Raw genomic sequence first — 22,655 nt, 5'->3', positions numbered from 1 at the left:
TCCCCTCCCCCCACCCCCCCCCACTCCCCCTCCTGTAACACAACCTCCCACAGTATACACTGATGATCATCTCCCTTCTCCTCCCCCCACCCCCCCACTCCCCCTCCTGTAACACAACCTCCCACAGTATACACTGATGGTCATCTCCCTTCTCTCCCCCCCCCCACACCCCCCACTCCCCCCTCCCCCTCCTGTAACACAACCTCCCACAGTATACACTGATGATCATCTCCCTTCTCCCCTCCCCCCACCCCCCACAACCCCCCTCCCCCTCCTGTAACACAACCTCCCACAGTATACACTGATGATCATCTCCCTTCTCCCCTCCCCCCCACCCCCCCCCACTCCCCCTCCTGTAACACAACCTCCCACAGTATACACTGATGATCATCTCCCTTCTCCTCCCACCCCACCCCCCACCACCCCCCTCCCCCTCCTGTAACACAACCTCCCAAAGTATACACTGATGATCATCTCCCATCTCCCCCCCCCCCACAACCCCCCTCCCCCTCCTGTAACACAACCTCCCACAGTATACACTGATGACTTCATCTCCCTTCTCCCCCCCCCCACCCCTCCCACAGTATACACTGATGACTTCATCTCCCTTCTCTCCCCCCCCCCCCCACCCCCCCCTCCCCCTCCAGTCCGTCGGTCCAAAGCAGCAGATGAGGAAATGCAGAGGAAGGCTCAGCGGGCGCGTGTGGAGTCTCAGCGCCAGTCCCTCCGGGCCATCCAGAGGGGCCGCGTGGCCGGGCTCAGCGGACTGTTCCAACAGGACCCGGCACCGGGGGGGGGCGGACCTGCCCCCGGACCCAGACCCGCCCCCGTGAGCCGCCGCAGACACAGCACCGTGCCCCTGCCGTCATCTTCGTCATCTTCATCATCGTCGGCGTTGGGGGCGGGGCGGCTCGGAGGCGGAGTCCAGGGGGAGGGGCGTGGCCGTACAGGTCTGCAGCCTGCAGCCCCGCCCCTTTACCGCCGCAGACAGAGCCGCAGGCACAGCACCATGGTTACCCAGCCCCTGATGGACAGGTAGATACAGTAACCATGGTTACCCAGCCCCTGATGGACAGGTACATACAGTAACCATAGTTATCCAGCCCTGATGGACAGGTAGATACAGTAACCATGGTTACCCAGCCCCTGATGGACAGGTACATACAGTAACCATAGTTATCCAGCCCTGGTGGACAGGTAGATACAGTAACCATAGTTATCCAGCCCTGGTGGACAGGTAGATACAGTAACCATAGTTATCCAGCCCTGATGGACAGGTAGATACAGTAACCATAGTTATCCAGCCCCTGGTGGACAGGTAGATACAGTAACCATGGTTACCCAGCCCCTGGTGGACAGGTAGATACAGTAACCATAGTTATCCAGCCCCTGGTGGACAGGTAGATACAGTAACCATAGTTATCCAGCCCCTGGTGGACAGGTAGATACAGTAACCATGGTTACCCAGCCCCTGGTGGACAGGTAGATACAGTAACCATGGTTACCCAGCCCCTGGTGGACAGGTAGATATAGTAATCATGGTTACGCAACCCCTGATGGACAACGTTGCAACCCGAACGTTGCAAATCGGGACACTAGTTTTGTTGTGGTGCTAATTGTTGCTAAATGTTACTAATTGTTGCTAATTGTTGCTAATTGTTGCTAATTGCTTCTGCTAATGCCTTCCCCTGACAACTGACCCTAACCTTACACAACTAACCTTAACCAGTCATAGTTAATGTCTAACCTTAACCAGTCATAGTTAATGTCTAACCTTAACCAGTCATAGTTAATGTCTAACCTTAACCACTCATAGTTAATGTCTAACCTTAACCAGTCATAGTTAATGTCTAACCTTAACCACTCATAGTTAATGTCTAAACCTGCCTCACCGCAGCGCAAGTCATAAATCACCTAACTTTTACACAGCGTATTTTTATCTTACATCCAAACAGGTGGTCCAACGCTGGTACAGTCAGATAAACACTGGTACAGTCAGATAAACACTGGTACAGTCAGATAAACAATTTCTTTCGTCTGTAGAAACAATCCCCCAGAACATAATCACTTAGAGACTATGTTGAAACTACTTGACCAGAAGCACTCTCCCTCTCTCCCTCTCTCCCTCTCTCCTTCCCTCCCTCTCTCCCTCTCTCCCTCTCTCCTCCCCCCCCCCAGTCCAGCCTGGGTCAGGCCTCCCAGGCCCAGTTCTAGAGAGTGTGTTCTGCTGTGGTTCCGGGAGGAGCAGAGACCCAAACAGGCCGGTTACCAACGCAACAGTACCACCCTGGCAGCCTGGTTTCACGGTCAGTACGGTCACCACTCCCTCCCTCCCTCCTCTCTCTCTCTCTCTCTCTCTCTGTGTGTGTGTGTGTGTGTGTGTGTGTGTGTGTGTGTGTGTGTGTGTGTGTGTGTGTGTGTGTGTGTGTGTATGGCTGTAGGGATAAGGCTCTATAATAATTCACCAGCACCCTAAACTAATGTCTGGCCTCTGGCCGCGGCTCTGAGCCTCTGTAATGGGTCACAGTCAGCGGCATCTGGTTAAGTGACACTAGGCCAGATGAATGAGGCTGGGGGAGGCTGGGGGAGGCTGGGGGAGGCTGGGGGAGGCTGGGAGAGGACAAGAGGGGCTGGGGAGAGGCTAAGAGGGGCTTTGAGAGGCTAGGAGAAGCTGGGGGAGGCTGGGAGAGGTTGGGAGAGGCTGAGAGAGGCTGAGAGAGTCTAGGAGAGGCTGTGAGAGGCTGGGGAGAGGCTGGGAGAGGCTACGAGAAGCTGGAAGAGGCTGGTAGAGGCTGAGAGAGGGTGAAAGAGCCTGGGAGAGGCTACGAGAAGCTGGAAGAGGCTGAGAGAGGGTGAGAGAGGCTGGTAGACACTGGGAGAGGCTGAGAGAGGCTGAGAGAGGCTAGGAGAGACTGGAAGAGGCTTTTAGTAGCTGGGAGAGGCTGAGAGAGGGTGAGAGAGGCTGGGGAGGCTGGGAGACACTGGGAGAGGCTGAGAGAGGCTAGAAGAGGCTGGAAGAGGCTGGTAGAGGCTGGTAGAAGCTTAGAGAGGGTGAGAGAGGCTTGGAGAGGCTGGGAGAGGATGGGAGAGGCTGGGAGAGGATGGGAGAGGCTGAAAGAGGCTGAGAGAGGATGGGAGAGGCTGGTAGAGGCTGAGAGAGGCCGAGAGAGGCCCTCTCCACTGGAAAGGATTACACCACACACTCCACATGCGTCTACATTTACATTTATGGCATTTAGCAAATATAATTTTAAATACTTAATAATAGATTTAGAGATCACAAGTGTCTGAACCAATAGTTGTGCTGCTTCTCTGGTGAGGAATGGACGTATCCTTCTGATGTTGAAGAAGAATCTACAGGAGCGTGCTGTCGCTGTGATGTTCGCCACACATGATAAGTGGTTGTTGGTTCTTGGCTGTCTGGGAGGAGGTCACAGTAGAGTTCTCTACTGTGATGGAGAAGTCTTGGAGAGGGCAGGCTTTCCCTGGGAGGAAGAGCAGCTCAGTCTTGTTAAGGTTGAGCTTGAGGTGATGGGATGACATCCAGAAATGTCTGCAAGACACGCAGAGACACATGTTGCCACCTGTGAGTCAGAAGGGGGGAAAGAGAGAAAGAGTTGAGTGTCATCTGCGTAGCTGTGGTACGAGAAACCATGTGAGGAAATTACTGAGCCAAGATATTTGGTATAGAGAGAGAACAGTAATGGCCCTAAGACGGAGCCCTGGGGGACCCCTGTGGTGAGGGCTCGTGGAGAGGACAGCGATCGACGTCACCTGGTAAGAGCGATCGGCCAGGTAGGATGCAAACCAGGAGAGTGCAGAGCCAGAGATGCCCAGTTCTGAGAGGGTGGAGAGAAGGATCAGGTGGTTTACTGTGTCGAATGCAGCAGACAGGTCCAGAAGAATGAGAACAGAGGAGAGGGAGGAAGCTCGAGCAGAGTGGAGAGCAGTTTCAGTAGAGTGCCCAGCTTTGAAGCCGGATTGATGAGGGTCAGGGAGGTTGTTCTGAAGGAGGTAGTTAGACAGTTGGTTAGAGACAGCATGTTCAAGGGTTTTAGATAAGAAGGAGAGAAGGGATACCGGTCTGTAGTTATGGACAGCAGACGGGTCAAGAGTTGGTTTCTTGAGAAGAGGCTTGACTCTGGCTGTCTTGAAGGCAGCTGGGACAGATCCTGTGGATAGAGAGGCATTGATTATGGTGGTAAGGAATGGAAGGAGGTCTTTGGAGATGGATTGGAGAAAGGGGGAGGGGATAGGATCGAGGGAGCAGGTGGTTGCAGTGTTGGCGAGAGGTAGAGAGAAAGAGCTGCTAATGTCATCAACCTTCTTTTCAAAGTAGGTGACAAAGTCATCCGCAGACAGGGAGGAGGGAGGAGGGGGAGGAGGGAGGAGGGAGGAGGGAGGAGGGGGAGGAGGATGGTTGAGGAGTGAGGAAAATGTGGAGAACAGTTTCCTTGTGTCAGAGGCATTTTTCAGGATTGAATTTTGGAATGGTAGTAAGAAGCTTTCGAGAAGCTTCATGAGTACATGAACCATGAGAAGATGGCTGCTTGATTTTGTGTTGAAAATCACTTTTCAAGAAAAGTATGGAATATTAGTTATTTAATCTATCGGAATATCACAGTTACCTAACAGTCCTTCATGTGTCTGACAGCGGTGTCATAGCAGGATGATGTCACTTCCTCCTCAGGTCTGATCTCCAGGCAGGAGTCGGAGACGCTGCTGATGAGTGCGTCCCCGGGGTGCTTCCTGGTCCGTGTGAGTGACAGGATATGGGGCTACACGCTGTCCTATCGTACGCCAGATGGCTTCAAACACTTCCTGATCGACGCATCGGGCGACTATTACAGCTTCCTGGGCGTCGACCAGAACCGCCACGCCACGCTGGCCGACCTCGTCGACTTCCACAAGGTGTGTGTGAGTGAGTGAGTGAGTGTGTGCGTGCGTGCGTGCGTGCGTAAACCCTGACCCTGACCCTAACCCTGACCCTAACCCTAACCCGTACCCTGACCCTAACCCTGACCCTGACCCTAACCCTAACCCTGACCCTGACCCTAACCCTAATCCCTGACCCTGACCCTGACCCTAACCCTGACCCTGACCCTGACCCTGACCCTAACCCTGACCCTGACCCTAACCCTGACCCTAACCCTAACCCTGACCCTAACCCGGTAACAGACTAACTTACACCATCACAGACAGATACAGTTTCTCTCCTCCTGTCGATGTTTCAGACCAGATCAATGCTTCATGTATTCTAACAACAACATTGGATTCACGTAGACGTCCATTTCAACGGCGTAGAAACAGTCCGAGAGCAAACGCAGTGGAGTTTAACCCTAACCCTAACCCTAACCTTAACCCTAACCCTAACCCTAACCCTAACCTTAACCCTAACCCTAACCCTAACCTTAACCCTAACCCTAACCCTAACCCTAACCTTAACCCTAACCCTAACCCTAACCCTAACCTTAACCCTAACCCGTTACCAACGACTCACGCCTGAACATACAGCCCAGAGGATATTGTAGCCTGTAGTCTTGATGACATTGTACACAAACTCTGTTCTCCAGTCCCATTATGATGACATTGTACACAAACTCTGTTCTCCAGTCCCATTATGATGACATAGTACACAAACTCTGTTCTCCAGTCCCATTCTGATGACATGTACACGGCCCTGATGCTGTGTTTGTCTCTAGGAGGAGGTGATCACCACGTCAGGAGGAGAGCTGCTGCAGGACGCCTGCAGACGGGCAGGCTCATCCACCGACTATGGGGGGCTTTTTCAATGAACCCTCTGCTGCCGCCACTTTGGACTCTCCCACTGGACAGCGTCCCGGTCCTCCCCCTGGTCCTCCCCCTGGTCCTCCCCCTGGTCCTCCCCCTGGTCCTCCCCCTGGTCCTCCCCCTGGTCCTCCCCCTGTCTGCTCCCCTGGTCCTCCCCCCGGTCCTCCCCCTGTCTGCTCCCCCTGTCTGCTCCCCCTGTCTGCTCCCCTGGTCCTCCCCCTGTCTGCTCCCCCTGTCTGCTCCCCCTGTCTGCTCCCCTGGTCCTCCCCCTGTCTGCTCCCCCCTGGTCCTCCCCCTGGTCCTCCCCCTGGTCCTCCCCCTGTCTGCTCCCCTGGTCCTCCCCCTGTCTGCTCCCCTGGTCCTCCCCCTGTCTGCTCCCCCCTGTCTGCTCCCCCTGTCTGCTCCCCTGGTCCTCCCCCTGGTCCTCCCCCTGGTCCTCCCCCTGGTCCTCCCCCTGTCTGCTCCCCTGGTCCTCCCCCTGTCTGCTCCCCTGGTCCTCCCCCTGTCTGCTCCCCCCTGTCTGCTCCCCCTGTCTGCTCCCCCCTGGTCCTCCCCCTGGTCCTCCCCCTGGTCCTCCCCCTGTCTGCTCCCCCTGTCTGCTCCCCCCTGTCTGCTCCCCCTGTCTGCTCCCCTGGTCCTCCCCCTGGTCCTCCCCCTGGTCCTCCCCCTGTCTGCTCCCCCTGTCTGCTCCCCCCTGGTCCTCCCCCTGTCTGCTCCCCTGGTCCTCCCCCTGGTCCTCCCCCTGGTCCTCTCCCTGTCTGCTCCCCTGGTCCTCCCCCCGGTCCTCCCCCTGGTCCTCCCCCTGTCTGCTCCCCCTGTCTGCTCCCCCTGTCTGCTCCCCCTGGTCCTCCCCCTGGTCCTCCCCCCGGTCCTCCCCCTGTCTGCTCCCCCTGTCTGCTCCCCCTGGTCCTCCCCCTGGTCCTCCCCCTGGTCCTCCCCCTGGTCCTCCCCCTGTCTGCTCCCCCTGTCTGCTCCCCCCTGTCTGCTCCCCCTGTCTGCTCCCCTGGTCCTCCCCCTGGTCCTCCCCCTGGTCCTCCCCCTGGTCCTCCCCCTGTCTGCTCCCCCTGCCTGCTCCCCCCTGGTCCTCCCCCTGTCTGCTCCCCTGGTCCTCCCCCTGGTCCTCCCCCTGGTCCTCCCCCTGGTCCTCCCCCTGTCTGCTCCCCCCTGGTCCTCCCCCTGTCTGCTCCCCCCTGGTCCTCAGCCCTGACTCAGCCCTGGAACTCCCTACAGAAACGTGGAGCAGCGTTGGGAACTGCAAACATGGTCAGCCTCTCATACGGACTAGACTGGACTTCCTATGTGCCCTTTCTGGGTAACCATGGGTAACTAGACATATGAAGTCAACGAGAGGAGAAGTGGATTGTTCTGGTGAAATATCTAAATGTTACAGCTCTGGCTGATGTGTTCTGATATGAGTCACACAGACAAGACACCTACACTGTCTGACACTCACTCATTATAGACCTACTCCCTGTTCACCTCAGCAAACTTTCCAAGTCAGACAGATGGAGATTCACAACACTGAGATGAAACCCAGAGGTTGCCTCAGATGTGGAGTTTACAGGGAGTACAGGAGTGCAGCTTCAAAGAGCAGCGCTGTCGATGGAGACGACTCTGGCTGGCTTCTGCCCTGCTGGGATCCTGTTGTCATCCTGACTCTGCGTTGTTCCGGAGGTCGGAGGTCAGCCACAGGTCGGAGGAGAAAGACAGACTTGCAAAAAAAAACACGGATGTACAAACGGTGCTGCTGGGGGGGGGGGGGGGGTGCTGGGGTGCTGGGGTCGGTGTGCCTTTGAGAAGTGACCCAGAGCCCGTCTGATCACAGGCCAGGGCCAGGCTGAATGGACGCTGACAGGTTTTTCCATGGAAGTGATATCCTGACTGGTCCCCGGCCCGGTCCGGCCCGGCCCGGCGGGGAACCCGAGCTGCTCTGTCCTTCTGCCAGGATCAGCATTCAGCAGTGACAACAGCCCATAGGAAACAACACGATCACTCTACTGTGACCCCTGTCCCCCTCTGGTTAACATCACACACACACACCCGCACACACACACACACAGACACACACACACACACACACACACACCAGTCAATCAGCAGGACACGTTTCCACAACATCACGAGGATGGAGTATTGTGTGTGTGTGTGTGTGTGTGTGTGTGTGTGTGTGTGTGTGTGTCTGTGTGTGTGTGAGTGTCTGTGTCTCTGTGTGTGTGTGTGTGTGTGTGTGTGTGTGTGTGTGTGTGTGTGTGTGTGTGTGTGAGTGTCTGTGTCTCTGTGTGTGTGTGTGTGTGTGTGTGTGTGTGTGTGTGTGTGTGTGTGTGTGTGTGTGTGTGTGGATAAAAATAGATTAATAGATAATCAATTTCACAAAAGAGACCTAGTTTAAGCGTACAGGGTCTGAAACAGCCCATTACAGCTCTAAACCCAAACAGCCCTATCACCACCTCACCCCCAGAACACAGGACATGGAGCAGCATCACCACCTCACCCCTAGAACACAGGACATGGAGCAGCATCACCACCTCACCCAGAACACAGGACATGGAGCAGCATCACCACCTCACCCCCAGAACACAGGACATGGAGCAGCATCACCACCTCACCCCTAGAACACAGGACATGGAGCAGCATCACCACCTCACCCAGAACACAGGACATGGAGCAGCATCACCACCTCACCCCCAGAACACAGGACATGGAGCAGCATCACCACCTCACCCCTAGAACACAGGACATGGAGCAGCATCACCACCTCACCCCCAGAACACAGGACATGGAGCAGCATCACCACCTCACCCAGAACACAGGACATGGAGCAGCATCACCACCTCACCCCCAGAACACAGGACATGGAGCAGCATCACCACCTCACCCCCAGAACACAGGACATGGAGCAGCATCACCACCTCACCTCTAGAACACAGGACATGGAGCAGCATCACCACCTCACCCCCAGAACACAGGACATGGAGCAGCATCACCACCTCACCCAGAACACAGGACATGGAGCAGCATCACCACCTCACCTCTAGAACACAGGACATGGAGCAGCATCACCACCTCACCCCTAGAACACAGGACATGGAGCAGCATCACCACCTCACCCAGAACACAGGACATGGAGCAGCATCACCACCTCACCTCTAGAACACAGGACATGGAGCAGCATCACCACCTCACCCAGAACACAGGACATGGAGCAGCATATGGACTCTCTCCCATGTTGCAATATCATGTCTTTCTAAAGCGGTTCAGAGCTGCTGACAGTGTTGACTCTTTTAATACCCACCTGTTCAGGCAGGCTTTTAATGTGCAGGGCTGTATGTTATCTATGTTCTGTGACTGTCCTCCTATATTTTTATTTTCATATTTTTGACATGTAAAGTGCTTTGAGTTCATGAGAAAGCGTTATACAAATGTAATGTATTATTATTATTATTATTATTATTATTATTATTATTATTATTATTATTATTATTATTATTATTATTATTACATCATCTCTTCTAAGGACCTTCACACTTATCTTGGCTTCTGCAGTTTGGGATTTTACTCATTCTGCACTGTGGCCACCAGGGGGCATCAGAACACCGTTAGGTCTGGATCATATGACTGTGATTTACACTCACCAAACACTTTATTAGGAACACCTGGACACCTTCTCATGGTGGAGATGGTGGAATGGTGTGGGGAATGTTTTCTTGGCACACGTTGGGCCCATTAATACCAATCAATCATCGCTTGAATGCCACAGCCTAGTATTGTTGCTGACCATGTGCATCCCTTCATGACCACAATTGACCCATCTTCTAATGGCTCCTTCCAGAATGATAATGCACCATGTCACAAAGCAAAAGTCGTCTCAAACTGGTTTCATGAACATGACAATGAGTTCAGTGTTCTTCAGTGGCCTTCCCAGTCACCGGATCTGAATCCAATAGAACACCTTTAGGATGTGGTAGAACGGGAGATTCACAGCTTGAAAGTGCACCTGAAAAATCTGCAGGAATTGTGTGATGCAATCAAGTCATCATGGACCAGAATCTCAAAGGAATGTTTCCAACATCTTGTGGAATCAACGCCACGAAGAACTGAGGCTGTATTGGGAGCAAAGGGAGGCCCTGCCCAGTATTAGTATAGTGTTGTAATAAAGGGAGTATTACCCAGTATTAGTATAGTGTTGTAATAAAGGGAGGCCCTACCCAGTATTAGTATAATGTTGTAATAAAGGGAGTATTACACAGTATTAGTATAGTGTTGTAATAAAGGGAGTATTACCCAGTATGAGTATAGTGTTGTAATAAAGGGAGGCCCTACCCAGTATTAGTATAATGTTGTAATAAAGGGAGTATTACCCAGTATTAGTATAGTGTTGTAATAAAGGGAGTATTACCCAGTATTAATATAGTGTTGTAATAAAGGGAGTATTACCCAGTATTAGTATAGTGTTGTAATAAAGTGTTTGGTGAATGTCCTCTCACTGTCTCTGCCTGGGTCAGCACACTGATCTGAGGAAAGCCTACAGAAGTTGTGTTTCCTGACTAAACATTAGACAAGAGTCATCTGCACTTGTCAGACTATCGGGTCTGATTATGGGGACTAAATGACAGGGGAGGCTGGTGGAGGTAGAAATCGGAGGATGGGCTCATTGTAACGCATGGAATGGAATGTGGAATAGTATCGAACACCATTCCATGCATACCAATGACTTTGATACCATTTCTCATTCAATACATTGAATACAATGAGCCTGTCCTCCAATTTCTACCTCCACCAGCCTCCCCTGCTAGGTAACCATGGGTCATGGGTGTGAAGATAAGAACAGATGACCGTCAACAAATCAACAAACATATCTTTATTGCGTATAAAAAGCTAGACAGAATTAGGAATAAATTCACATTTACAAAATGTCATTCGGTAAAACATAGAAGAACTTCTAGATATGAAAAAGGTCCCTTTTGTTACGAATTCCCATGATCATTCCAGAAACAATCATTTCAGTAACACAAACAAACAGACAGACACTACACTGATATTAAAGACAGAAGACATCGTTCTCTACGGCTGAAGGCCTGACAGACAGATATTGCTTTTATTAGATTTTTTAATATAAGTTTTCGTAAATGGCATTGACTTCAAATCACACAAGCATCAGCTATGCAACACTATAGGGGCTTGGATATCCAGGTGGTCCTCAGAGCGGCAGATCCTACTGCTCCGCCCGTCCGAGTAATCACATGACGCGTGGAACTCCATAGCGACAGACCACAAACCAGTGACAACAACAACGTCACAGTCAACTGTCTTGTTTTCCTGTTCCGTGAATCACGGGTACGAGAAATCATCAATCAATCAATCAATTGTAACACGAACAATCAGATTGTTGCCGGAGAATATGTTGACGAGGAGACTTGTGTGACGACGTCTGTGAATACTATGAACACACAGGCTGAGAGGGTGTGTGGAGGCAGAGGGGGGGGATGTGGTGGCGGGGGATTGCCGGGATATTGCCAGTAATACTGACAGTCCTGGTAGGGATGGAACCCCTGCTCCGAAACCTGCTGGACTGGACCAGAACATCTGAACAGAACATTTGACCAGAACATCTGACTGGGACAGAACAAAATATCTAACCAGAACAGAACAAATCATCTAGTTGGTACAGAACAGAACAGAGGTCAGTTTCCAGAAAGCGTCGTTGCTAAAGTAGTACAGGCCCACTCCTCTCCGAGACCAGCAGTTTGACCTGCAAACATTGATTTTACAATTTTACCATCTTTGCGGTAGGGTTGTCAGGTCAAATGAAGGACTACTTAAGCTACAAAGCTATCAGGAAACTGACCCCAGATCATCTGACTAGAACAGAACAGAACAGAACAGAACAGAACATCAGAGCAGAACAGAACAGTCCACAAGTTCGGGGACAGAACAGTTCACAGCCCACGTCCAAGCTTGGGTGAAAAGGCACTGTCAGTGTCTATGGAATGTAAGACTGAGTTTGAGAGTACAAAAAAAAGTAATTATCAAAATGGAGGCAGTAGAAACATCTTCCAAGGCTTAAGAGGTGAATACAATCTTAGTTCTTCCACTGATCAGACATCACCTGACCGGTGGAGCTAGCCATACACTGGCTAGCTTGCTCTGACCATCCGGTCATGCTAGATCAGTGATCTTCTTCTGACTCAAGGAGGGAGGAAGGATGCAAGTTTAAAGGATGCGTGTTTAAAAGGATGCATGTTTAAAAGGATGCATGTTTAAAAGGATGCATGTTTAAAGGATGCATGTTTAAAGGATGCATATCTAAAGCATTCAATCAGGGTCCTAGATCTGACTCAGTCCCTGGCCTTCTCCTTTGCCCTGTCCCGGTCCCTGACCCAGTCCTTGTCTCTGACCCTGTCCCGGTCCCTGACCCTGTCCCGGTCCCTGACCCAGTCCTTGTCCCTGATCCTGATCTTGTCCCTGGTCCTGTCCCTGATTCTGGTCTTGTCCCTGGTCCTGTCTCTGATCCTGGTCTTGCCCCTGGTCCTGTCCCTGATCCTGTCCCTGATCCTGTCCCTGATCCTGTCCCTGATCCTGGTCTTGTCCCTGATCCTGTCCCTGATCCTGGTCTTGTCCCTGATCCTGTCCCTGATCCTGGTCTTGTCCCTGGTCCTGATCCTGGTACTGTCTCTGACTCCTCCCCTATGGTCGACAAATGACAATCAGCAAAACAATCCAACCTCAGCTACTAACTAACTTACAACACAACTAATACTTCAGCTAGTACTAGCCCGCCTCCAGACCTGCGTGGGCTTTTAGATTTGGGGGAGGCTGGTGGAGGTAGAACACCAAGGGAGGATGGTGGAGGAAGAAATCAGAGAATGTGCTCATTGTAATGCATGGAATGGAATGAGAAATGGTGTCAAACATGTCCATTCACTTCCATTACAATGATGTCTACCTCCATCAGCCTCCACCAGCCTCCAGGGGTTCGAACCTGGTTCTCCCACGTGGAAGACACAAGCATCTCAGATCAGGAGACAGGCCAGTTCTAACACCCATCAAAACGAAAGGCTATAGTATCTACAGACAGGTGGATCCCCTTCTTAAGGCAATGCAGCGGACAGGGTCAGAGTGCAGCTGTGCTGGTCTGGTTTGGCCAGCGGTCATTCTGTCAGGATCGCTGAATGAACACCGTGTTTGGTCGAGAGGCGACGCCCACTCCTGTTTCAGCCAATCACATCACAGTCCAGCGCTGGGTTGTGTTCTTGTGATTGGTCCAGAGAGAGCTCTAGAGTGAGGTCACATGTTGACGCCCTTTAAAGCTGCACTGATGTTGAGGATGTGATGCGGTTCGGCCACCCCTCTTAAATTCCACCGTCCCCGTTCCGAAACGCCGCAGGGGGCGGAGTCACCCTGAGACGGTTGCAGTGGTGACATCATCGCGGTGGCGTTTGGAACATGTGACATTGAGGCGAGGTGTGTTGTGTTCTTCCAACTGAGCTGATTGGTTACATGCTGTTTGCGTTTGAGACACACAACAACAACAACATGGATATGAATACAAAACCAGAGTTAAAGTGGAACCTCTGAGTTATTGGAAGAGTTTCCTGTAAAGTCTGACAGGGTGGGGGGGGGGGAAGGCACATTTAAGAGTCTATAGTTGAAATAAGGCAGCTTCTAGTCCACTGTAACAGGCTAGGACAGGCTCAGCACACGCACACACACACACACACACACACACGCACACACGCACACACACACACACGCACACACACGCACGCACGCACACACGGTAGACAGGAGAGAGAGATGCTGGTGAGCCATTGAGGAGAGAGTATTCTGCTGGTCTTCTGTCCTGCCTGGCCATGCCTAGAGAGAGGGGGGGGGGGGGGGGCTCCCACACAGTCTTCTGTCCTGCCTGGCCATGCCTAGAGAGAGGGGGGGGGGGGGGGGGCTCCCACACAGTCTTCAGTAGTTGAGCCTGACCTTCTCAATGTCTCCAATCAGCGTCCGAGCCAGGAAGATACCCATCATCTGAGGAGAGGGGCACAGGAGGTTAACACACACACACACACACACACACACACACACACACACACAGTTTAACATCCACTAGACAGAGCCTGGCCAAGCAGTACTGGGAGAGGGAGAACAGGACACCAGACAGGAGAGCACTGACGTGTCCTGCTGTGACCTGATGAACTGAAGGACTTCACAACATTACATTAATCTACATTACACACACACACACACACACACCTGCAGAAGAGATATGACGATGAAGACCCCGGCCACTATGTAGATGTTGCGTGGGAGCCACTCCTCCAGAGCAGGGATGCAGCCTTTGGTGTAGATGACATTACGCCAGTCTCCCTGGGGGGGGGGGGGGGGTGAAAGAACAGAAGCCAGATTCAAGATTCAAGATTCAAGATATTTATTAGTCATATGCACAGTAAAACGACAGTTACACCACAGTGAAGCAGGTTAAACACCGCTGAAGCATTCCAGAACCTCAGTGCCTGGAGGTGTTTACCTAGCAACACCTTGGCTACAGAAGCATCATCATTGATGCATTTTTGGTGAATAAAGTCACCCGGGGCGTGTGTGTGTGTGTGTGTGTGTGTGTGTGTGTGTGTGTGTGTGTGTGTGTGTTCTTACCTTGGTAGCTCTGACATCATAGCCACACTGGGTGTTCACAACAGAGTCCTGAGGACAGAGAAGGAGAGAGAGAGAGAGAGAGACACAGAGAGAGAGAGGGGGGGAGGGAGAGAGAGAGAGAGGGGGGGAGGGAGAGAGAGAGAGAGAGAGAAACAGATTTCGGCATGTCAGTGAGGTGGACTACTGTAGCAGAGATGGTGAACAGACAGAGGGGAGGAGGGAGAGAGGGAGGGAGGGGAGGAGGGAGGGAGAGAGAATGTGTCTAAAGGAAGAAAGAAATGCCCCAGGTGAAACGAACAGAACAAGACCGTGACTCAATAGCCTCCCTCCTCTGGTGTGTGTGTGTGTGTGTGTGTGTGTGTGTGTGTGTGTCCTGCTGTGACTGATAGACAGGAAGAAACACATCATTCTAACAGACAGAGAGACATAGATACAGAGGGAGGGAGAGAGAGAGGCACAAGGGTGATCCAGTAACCCAGAGGGATTGTGGGAGTTGTAGTACTCACGGCGGGGTCGCTGAGGCAGCAGGAGAAGGGGACACCACACTTCTCCCTGCTGGGGTTCAGTTGGGTGCAGTTAAAATACACGTTCAGATTCCAGTCATCTGCATCCTTCGCTCCACAGCAATGGTTCTGGGGGGGGAGGGGGGGTAGAGAGGGATGGAGAGAGAGGTAGAGAGGGAGGGATGGGGGAGGGAGAGAGGGAGAGGAGGGGGGGTAGAGAGAGAGAGGAGGGGGGGGTAGAGAAGGAGAGGAGGAGGGGGTAGAGAGGGAGGGATGGGGGAGGGAGAGGAGGGGGGGTAGAGAGGGAGAGGAGGGGGAGGGAGAGAGGGAGAGGAGGGGGGGTAGAGAGGGAGAGGAGGGGGGGTAGAGAGGGAGAGGGGTGTCAGAGTGCAGGGCTGCAGTTCAAGACTCATTAAGTCCTCGGAACAATAGACTGTTGTAGTGAGGCTTGAGAGGGTAGGACAGTCACACACACACACACACACACACACACACACACACACACACACACACACACACACACACACACACACACACACACACACACACACACACACACACACACACACACACACACAGCGTCTCACCAGCCTCTGCAGGGAGTCTATGAGGTTCTGGAGGTCGATGTCCTCGCGGTAGGCCTTGACGTTGGCCAGGAAGAAGTCGTTGATCCAGTCTCTGAGAGGGTCCTGGAAGACGAACGCCAACACCGCCGCCGTCAGCTCCAGGAAGAAGATGAACCCTATCACCCCTGAGAACTACACACACACACACACACACAGGTTAACCCTAACCCTATCACCCCTGAGAACTACACACACACACACAGGTTAACCCTAACCCTATCACCCCTGAGAACTACACACACACACACACACACACACAGAGGTTAACCCTAACCCTATCACCCCTGAGAACTACACACACACACACACACAGAGGTTAACCCTAACCCTATCACCCCTGAGAACTACACACACACACACACACACACACACACAGAGGTTAACCCTAACCCTATCACCCTGAGAACTACACACACACACACACACACACAGGTTAACCCTAACCCTATCACCCCTGAGAACTACACACACACACAGGTTAACCCTAACCCTATCACCCCTGAGAACTACACACACACACACACACACAGGTTAACCCTAACCCTATCACCCTGAGAACTACACACACACACACACAGGTTAACCCTAACCCTATCACCCCTGAGAACTACACACACACACACACAGGTTAACCCTAACCCTATCACCCCTGAGAACTACACACACACACACAGGTTAACCCTAACCCTATCACCCCTGAGAACTACACACACACACACACACACACACACAGGTTAACCCTAACCCTATCACCCCTGAGAACTACACACACACACACACAGGTTAACCCTAACCCTATCACCCCTGAGAACTACACACACACACACAGGTTAACCCTAACCCTATCACCCCTGAGAACTACACACACACACACACACACAGAGGTTAACCCTAACCCTATCACCCCTGAGAACTACACACACACACACACACACAGAGGTTAACCCTAACCCTATCACCCTGAGAACTACACACACACACACACACACAGAGGTTAACCCTAACCCTATCACCCCTGAGAACTACACACACACACACAGAGGTTAACCCTAACCCTATCACCCCTGAGAACTACACACACACACACACACACACAGAGGTTAACCCTAACCCTATCACCCTAAGAACTACACACACACACACACAGAGGTTAACCCTAACCCTATCACCCTGAGAACTACACACAGGTTAACTATATACACCACTATCGACCACATCGAGGCCAGGCCAGGGCAGGACGGACGGACGGACGGACGGACGGACGCGCACACGCACACACACACACACACACCCTTTGTCTGGGTACAACAGCCTACACATGTCTCCAGGAGAGAGTCCCTCTGCCAGAGGAGGAGGAGGAGGAGGAGGAGGAAGAATGTGTTTTTCAGAGATGAACACTCCTCCATGATGGACACACCTCGCTATGGTGCAGCCTGAGGCTTCAGCACAGGATGACTCTGAGTCACACACACTCTAGACACACAGGGACACAGAAAGAGAGAGAGAGAGAGAGACTCACAAACTTCAGGAGGCAGATGTTCTCTCTGAGGGCTCCCACACAGCCAGCGAAGCCCAGGATGAAGGTGACACCCCCGACCACCAGAACCAGCCACACCGGGTCGAACCCGTGCAGCCGCGTCACCTGGGTCAGGTCCAACAGCACCCCCTGTAGGCACACAGCAGGAAGGTCCCACTCACACACTCACCTCAGACGGGACTGTTCTCATCAAATCAAATCTAACTTTATTTATGAAATACACAGAATACAGGGCAATGAAATGCTTATGGCAACAATGCAATATAATAATAAAAATAATAATAATAATAATAATAAAAATGGGGTCAGGGGAGAGGAGGGGTGGGAGGGGCTGATGGGGTCAGGGTGGGAGGGGCTGATGGGGTCAGGGGGGAGGAGGTGTGGGGGGGGCTGATGGGGTCAGGGGGGAGGAGCTACTCACCTTCTCGCTCCATGCCCAGAAGCCGATGGCGATGAACGCTGCTCCAGCCAGCTGAGAAAGGAAGCAGAAACCAGTCAGTCTACTGGGGCTGGGGTTCAGTCTACTGGGGCTGGGGTTCAGTCTACTGGGGCTGGGGTTCAGTCTACTGGGGCTGGGGCTGGGGTTCAGTCTACTGGGGCTGGGGCTGGGGTTCAGTCTACTGGGGCTGGGGTTCAGTCTACTGGGGCTGGGGTTCAGTCTACTGGGGCTGGGGTTCAGTCTACTGGGGCTGGGGCTGGGGTTCAGTCTACTGGGGCTGGGGCTGGGGTTCAGTCTACTGGGGCTGGGGTTCAGTCTACTGGGGCTGGGGCTGGGGTTCAGTCTACTGGGGCTGGGGTTCAGTCTACTGGGGCTGGGGTTCAGTCTACTGGGGCTGTTTTTAACCTCTAGTTCATTCAACTTTACCTTCTCACGTACACAAACCCCTTACACAAACAGTCTCTTTAAAAAACTGTGTTTGATATTCACTTGTCTATTTCAACCTCGAACTGAAGTTCAACCAAACTGTGGACCAACGGGATGGACCACAAATGGTGATGCCTCTGATTACGAGAAGGGAAGCGAACATGTCTGTCAAACAGCAATAACAGGAAGTGACGGGTCAAATGTGGTTGTTACAGGCCTGCGGCCGCGTGCCTACCCTACCCTACCCTACCGATGCTGACGGAAGCTGTTGTGATTCAGTGACATCTCACACTGAAGTCATTCAGCAGACGCTTTCATCCAAAGCCACTTACTGATTGTACATTTGTCTCAGTAAGTGAATCAACTATACAACAGCCATCATCATCATCATCATCATCAGTAAAACCTTCAATAAGAACCAGTGCCATCAGCTGCCACAGTGCTGGAGAGAGGAACAACACTTTTAATTGTATTTTATTAATTATTTTCTAATGAATGCTATAGTGACCAGAACCGCCTCTGCTACACAAGTTTGGTACACTCTTAGAAACAAGGGTTCTAAAAGGGTTCTTCATTTGTCCCTGTAGGAGAACCCTTTGAAGAACCCTTTTGGGTTAGATGTAGAACCATTCTGGGTTAGAAGCAGAACCTCTTTCTACATTTCCTGCCTGCAGGGATCAAGAGGTGACACAGGAAGCCAGAGAATGTTGTCATGGCATCCTGTGCACCGCCTCAAACAGGAAGTTAGAGATTTGACGGTTCATTGTCAGCTGGGGTTGACAGGGCTTAACATGGCTCTCTCTGGAGCCTCTCTGTCTACGTCTGGAGAGGCTAGCAGCAGGGCACGGACACAGGGAATGGAGGAAATACAAGTTAGAGAGAGGGGAGGAGAGAGAAGAAAAGTAACAGAGAGACAGCAAGAGAGAGAGAGAGAGAGACTAGCTGGTCATGGAAAGCGAGAATGGAGAAGTATGGCAGAGAGAGAGAGAGAGACAAGGGAGAGAGGAAGAGAGACAGACAGGGAGGCAGGGGCGGAGGGAGGGAGGGAGGGAGAAAGGGAGGGAGGATGCCAGTGCTTGGCCTATCTGGCTCTAGAGGTGGAAAATGCCTGACTGGTGGAAGTTCTGCTAGGAATGAATCAACATGCTGCCTACAAACATTTCCATGGTGTGTTTACACTAGAAGATAGCAAGGCCCAAACGGCCCCACCCAACATACCGCACAACTTCTGATTCGCTGCTCACTGTGGGTTATAAAAGCCTCTTGCAGACAGTTTTGATTTGTCTGTTTTCATGTGCTTGATAAGACATTAAATCAGTCTCTCCCGCTAAATGATTGTCCAGGCAGGACGCTAAAGTTCCCAGCCATCCTCCAGGCCCTCTGGCACCAAAACCTTCACTGGAGCAACACAGTCTCCAAATGACGACCTTCTGGGGGATCGTTTCTGCAGACCAAAGAATACGCTCTGTGTGGTGGTGTTATCTGGCTATAACCCTAACCCTAGCCTTAGCCCTAACCATAGCCCTAACCCTAGCCATAGCCCTAACCCTAGCCCATACCATAGCCCTAACCCTAACCATAAATACGGAAGGCAGAACGCTGCATAAGGAGATGGCGGGGCAACGGAGGCAGAAACCGTTCCTGGTTTGAATCACTCTGGGGACTCACTCTCTTTTTTTTTTTCTTTTGCTAATTGTTGCTAATTGTTGTTGCTGATGCTAATGTTTGCTAATGCCTTCCCCGAACCTTAACCAGTCATAGTTAATGTCTAACCTTAACCAGTCATAGTTAATGTCTAACCTTAACCAGTCATAGTTAATGTCTAACCTTAACCACTCATAGTTAATGTCTAACCTTAACCAGTCATAGTTAATGTCTAACCTTAACCAGTCATAGTTAATGTCTAACCTTAACCAGTCATAGTTAATGTCTAACCATAACCAGTCAAAGTTAATGTCTAACCTTAACCAGTCAAACTTATTGCCTAATACTGCCTAACTGCCACGCAAGTTGGAATTCACGTAACTCTTGTAACATATCTGAATGTTTTTGAGGTATTTTACAGCTAGCGTGTTTAGCATGGCTGCTACCTACCCAGAAGATGATGTTGTAGCTGAACATGAGGTACTTGTAGCAGCAGCTGACCTCCGCACTCTCGTAGCGGTAGTAGTGCATCTTCTCCCTGTGGGAATGAGAGAATGGGGGGGGACATATAATATATGACATTCAGCTGACACTTTTATCCAAAGCGACTTACATTGCAGTGAGTGCATACATGTTTCAGTATAGATGGTCCCAGCGGGAATCAAACCCACAACCATGGTATTGTTAGGACCATGCTGAACCACCTGAGCCACAGAGGACCACACCACGTGAAAGGCTGCTTAGAAGGAGTAAAACTTGTCCAAGCAGCATGTGGACATACAGTAGGCTAACAAACAAACATGGTTTCAATTCGCCATACAATCAATGGAATCAACTGATGGAGACAGCAGCACACATGCAACCCCCAGGGAGAACAGGCTCAGGGTTACCCCCCAGGGAGAACAGGCTCAGGGTTACCCCCCAGGGAGAACAGGCTCAGGGTTACCCCCCAGGGAGAACAGGCTCAGGGTTACCCCCCAGGGAGAACAGGCTCAGGGTTACCCCCCAGGGAGAACAGGGTCAGGGTTACCCCCCGGGGAGAACAGAGCTCTGGGCACAGGGTCAGCCATCTTCATCTTCCTGGAGTCCCTGGCCTCCCTCTGGCCTCCCTCTGGCCGGCCTCTCTAACCTCTAGGCTGGTGAATCATCTGTACCTCTGAAGCACATAACTAGTCCAGTTAGAAACAGTGTTTGACGGCTACACACTGCCATGGTTTCATACCTGAAATACTATCAGTGATTTCTGCATCAGAGTATAAACACTGGGGAAGATGCATATTTAACCTGCAAATACCACTTGTATGACCTCGTATCTGCTGTGGAAGGAAGAGTAACATTCCAGAAGAGCAACATTAGCTAAATTACGTCAAAACATCATTTGAAGCCCGGCATCATTTATGTATTTACAAAATCAACTTGACAAATACACCAAGAAGTTAATAGTGATCACACAGCTGCTCATTAGGTGGGCTAAATTAATCCACATCTGGTTTCTAACCTGTCTGCATGTCAGACAACCAGATCCATCACCAACTGTTCAGACAACCAGATCCATCACCAACTGTTCAGACAACCAGATCCATCACCAACTGTTCAGACAACCAGATCCATCACCAACTGTTCAGACAACCAGATCCATCACCAACTGTTCAGACAACCAGATCCATCACCAACTGTTCAGACAACCAGATCCATCACCAACTGTTCAGACAGGTTAACTATTAACCATCAGCTAGCGGGAGTTAGCTAGCTAGCTAGTACCAGGAACAACACAAGACAACCCGCCAGCCACCTGACTACAGTTCATCTCATGGCGAGCTGCTAGCCATCTATATAACGTATATTAACCCACTACACGAAAAACCTTCAGTGTCACTGGAAATGTCAGAGCTGTTAGTTAGCTGGTTAGCTCGTCTAGAGCTGTTAGTTAGCTCGTCTAGAGTTGTTAGTTAGCTGGTTAGCTCGTCTAGAGCTGTTAGTTAGCTGGTCTAGAGCTGTTAGTTAGCTCGTCTAGAGCTGTTAGTTAGCTGGTTAGCTCGTCTAGAGCTGTTAGTTAGCTGGTTAGCTCGTCTAGAGCTGTTAGTTAGCTGGTTAGCTGGTCTAGAGCTGTTAGTTAGCTGGTTAGCTCGTCTAGAGCTGTTAGTTAGCTCGTCTAGAGCTGTTAGTTAGCTGGTTAGCTCGTCTAGAGCTGTTAGTTAGCTGGTTAGCTCGTCTAGAGCTGTTAGTTAGCTGGTTAGCTCGTCTACTCAGAGCGCCAGAACGTTGTTGTCATCAAACTGGATGCTAGTTAGCTACCTAGTTAGCCTTCTGTTAAAAGGCGCCTAAGACGTCAGTTCGTACTTGTAATCAAAACCTTCGGTCGACTTCAGCAGTTGAACTGCTCTGTTGAAAACGACGTTTCTCGAACCAACTTTATCCCGCTGTGTTTACCGACTAATAACAACTTCCTCACGCCGGTGAGACTCACCGCTTTGTTGCTCCGTCAGCCTGGCGGACTTCTGCCCCGCCCCGCCCCGTCCCGCTCCGCCCCGCCCCCCGCTCCCCTCCCCGCCCCGCCCCCCGCTCCCCGCCCCTCCCCGCCCCGCCCCGCTCCGCCCCTCCCCGCCCCCCGCTCCCCGCCCCTCCCCGCCCCGTCCCGCTCCCCGCCAGGACACGCCCAACGGGGCTTCCGGTGCGGAACACGGACTACGGTGTTCGATGATCGGTGTTCGATGATCGGTGTTCGATGATCGGTGTTCGATGATCGGTGTTCGATGATCGGTGTTCGATGATCGGTGTTCGATGATCGGTGTTCGGTGATGTTTTGTTTTCATCTGGATTTGTAAACAGATGACTAACTACGTCAGGAGTCAGGCACAGGACTGGCCTGTTCCACTGGAAAATGCCAATTCCAGGGAAAAGATGAGGGATACAAAACAATCCTCCTCTATCATAATCAGACAATGTCAAGTAGAAAGTGTGAGAAGTAAAGCATACTAACACATATTTCAGACAGCCACTAGCTTTCAGCTGTAGGCCAATGAGTGCTAAAGACGCCAGTGGAGTGT

General features: G+C 51.7%; 2 protein-coding genes across 5 annotated transcripts in view; one reads left to right on the top strand and one right to left on the bottom strand.

Annotated features, from left to right (window-relative positions):
• LOC310805700 (SH2 domain-containing protein 4B-like) overlaps positions 1–5,795 on the top strand; it is a gene marked incomplete at both ends in the record, with an annotated part of 6,509 nt that extends 714 nt beyond the window's left edge. The window contains 4 exons of the mRNA XM_083671500.1: positions 648–1,035; positions 2,179–2,306; positions 4,691–4,911; positions 5,703–5,795. Of these exons, the coding sequence (XP_083527626.1) occupies positions 648–1,035; positions 2,179–2,306; positions 4,691–4,911; positions 5,703–5,795 (830 nt within the window). The remainder of the gene's footprint in view (positions 1–647; positions 1,036–2,178; positions 2,307–4,690; positions 4,912–5,702) is intronic.
• Positions 5,796–10,633: 4,838 nt separating this feature from the next.
• tspan14 (tetraspanin 14) lies at positions 10,634–22,105 on the bottom strand. 4 transcript variants are annotated; one of them, XR_014554282.1, is made up of 10 exons: positions 21,949–22,064; positions 20,059–20,146; positions 17,521–17,571; positions 17,082–17,228; positions 15,524–15,694; positions 14,940–15,065; positions 14,434–14,481; positions 14,035–14,148; positions 13,677–13,809; positions 10,634–13,617 (listed from the first exon to the last, which is right to left on the bottom strand). XR_014554282.1 is itself a non-coding variant. In XM_083672429.1 (9 exons), the coding sequence occupies exons 2-9, from the start codon at positions 20,137–20,139 to the stop codon at positions 13,744–13,746; spliced, it is 804 nt and encodes a 267-aa protein (XP_083528555.1). In that variant the 5' UTR covers positions 20,140–20,146; positions 22,076–22,105; the 3' UTR covers positions 10,634–13,743. The 4 variants fall into 4 exon arrangements, 3 of the variants coding, with proteins under 3 accessions (XP_083528555.1, XP_083528553.1, XP_083528554.1); XM_083672429.1 differs by lacking the exon at positions 21,949–22,064 and adding an exon at positions 22,076–22,105 and having other exon boundaries at positions 10,634–13,809; XM_083672427.1 differs by having other exon boundaries at positions 10,634–13,809.
• Between the last annotated feature and the right edge of the window lie 550 nt (positions 22,106–22,655).

This window comes from Argentina silus (assembly GCF_951799395.1).
Source record: "Argentina silus genome assembly, chromosome: 6".
NCBI classification, from domain to species: Eukaryota; Metazoa; Chordata; class Actinopteri; order Argentiniformes; family Argentinidae; genus Argentina; species Argentina silus.
The sequence above is the reverse complement of the archived record's forward strand: the minus strand, read 5'-3'. Positions and strand labels throughout refer to the sequence as shown.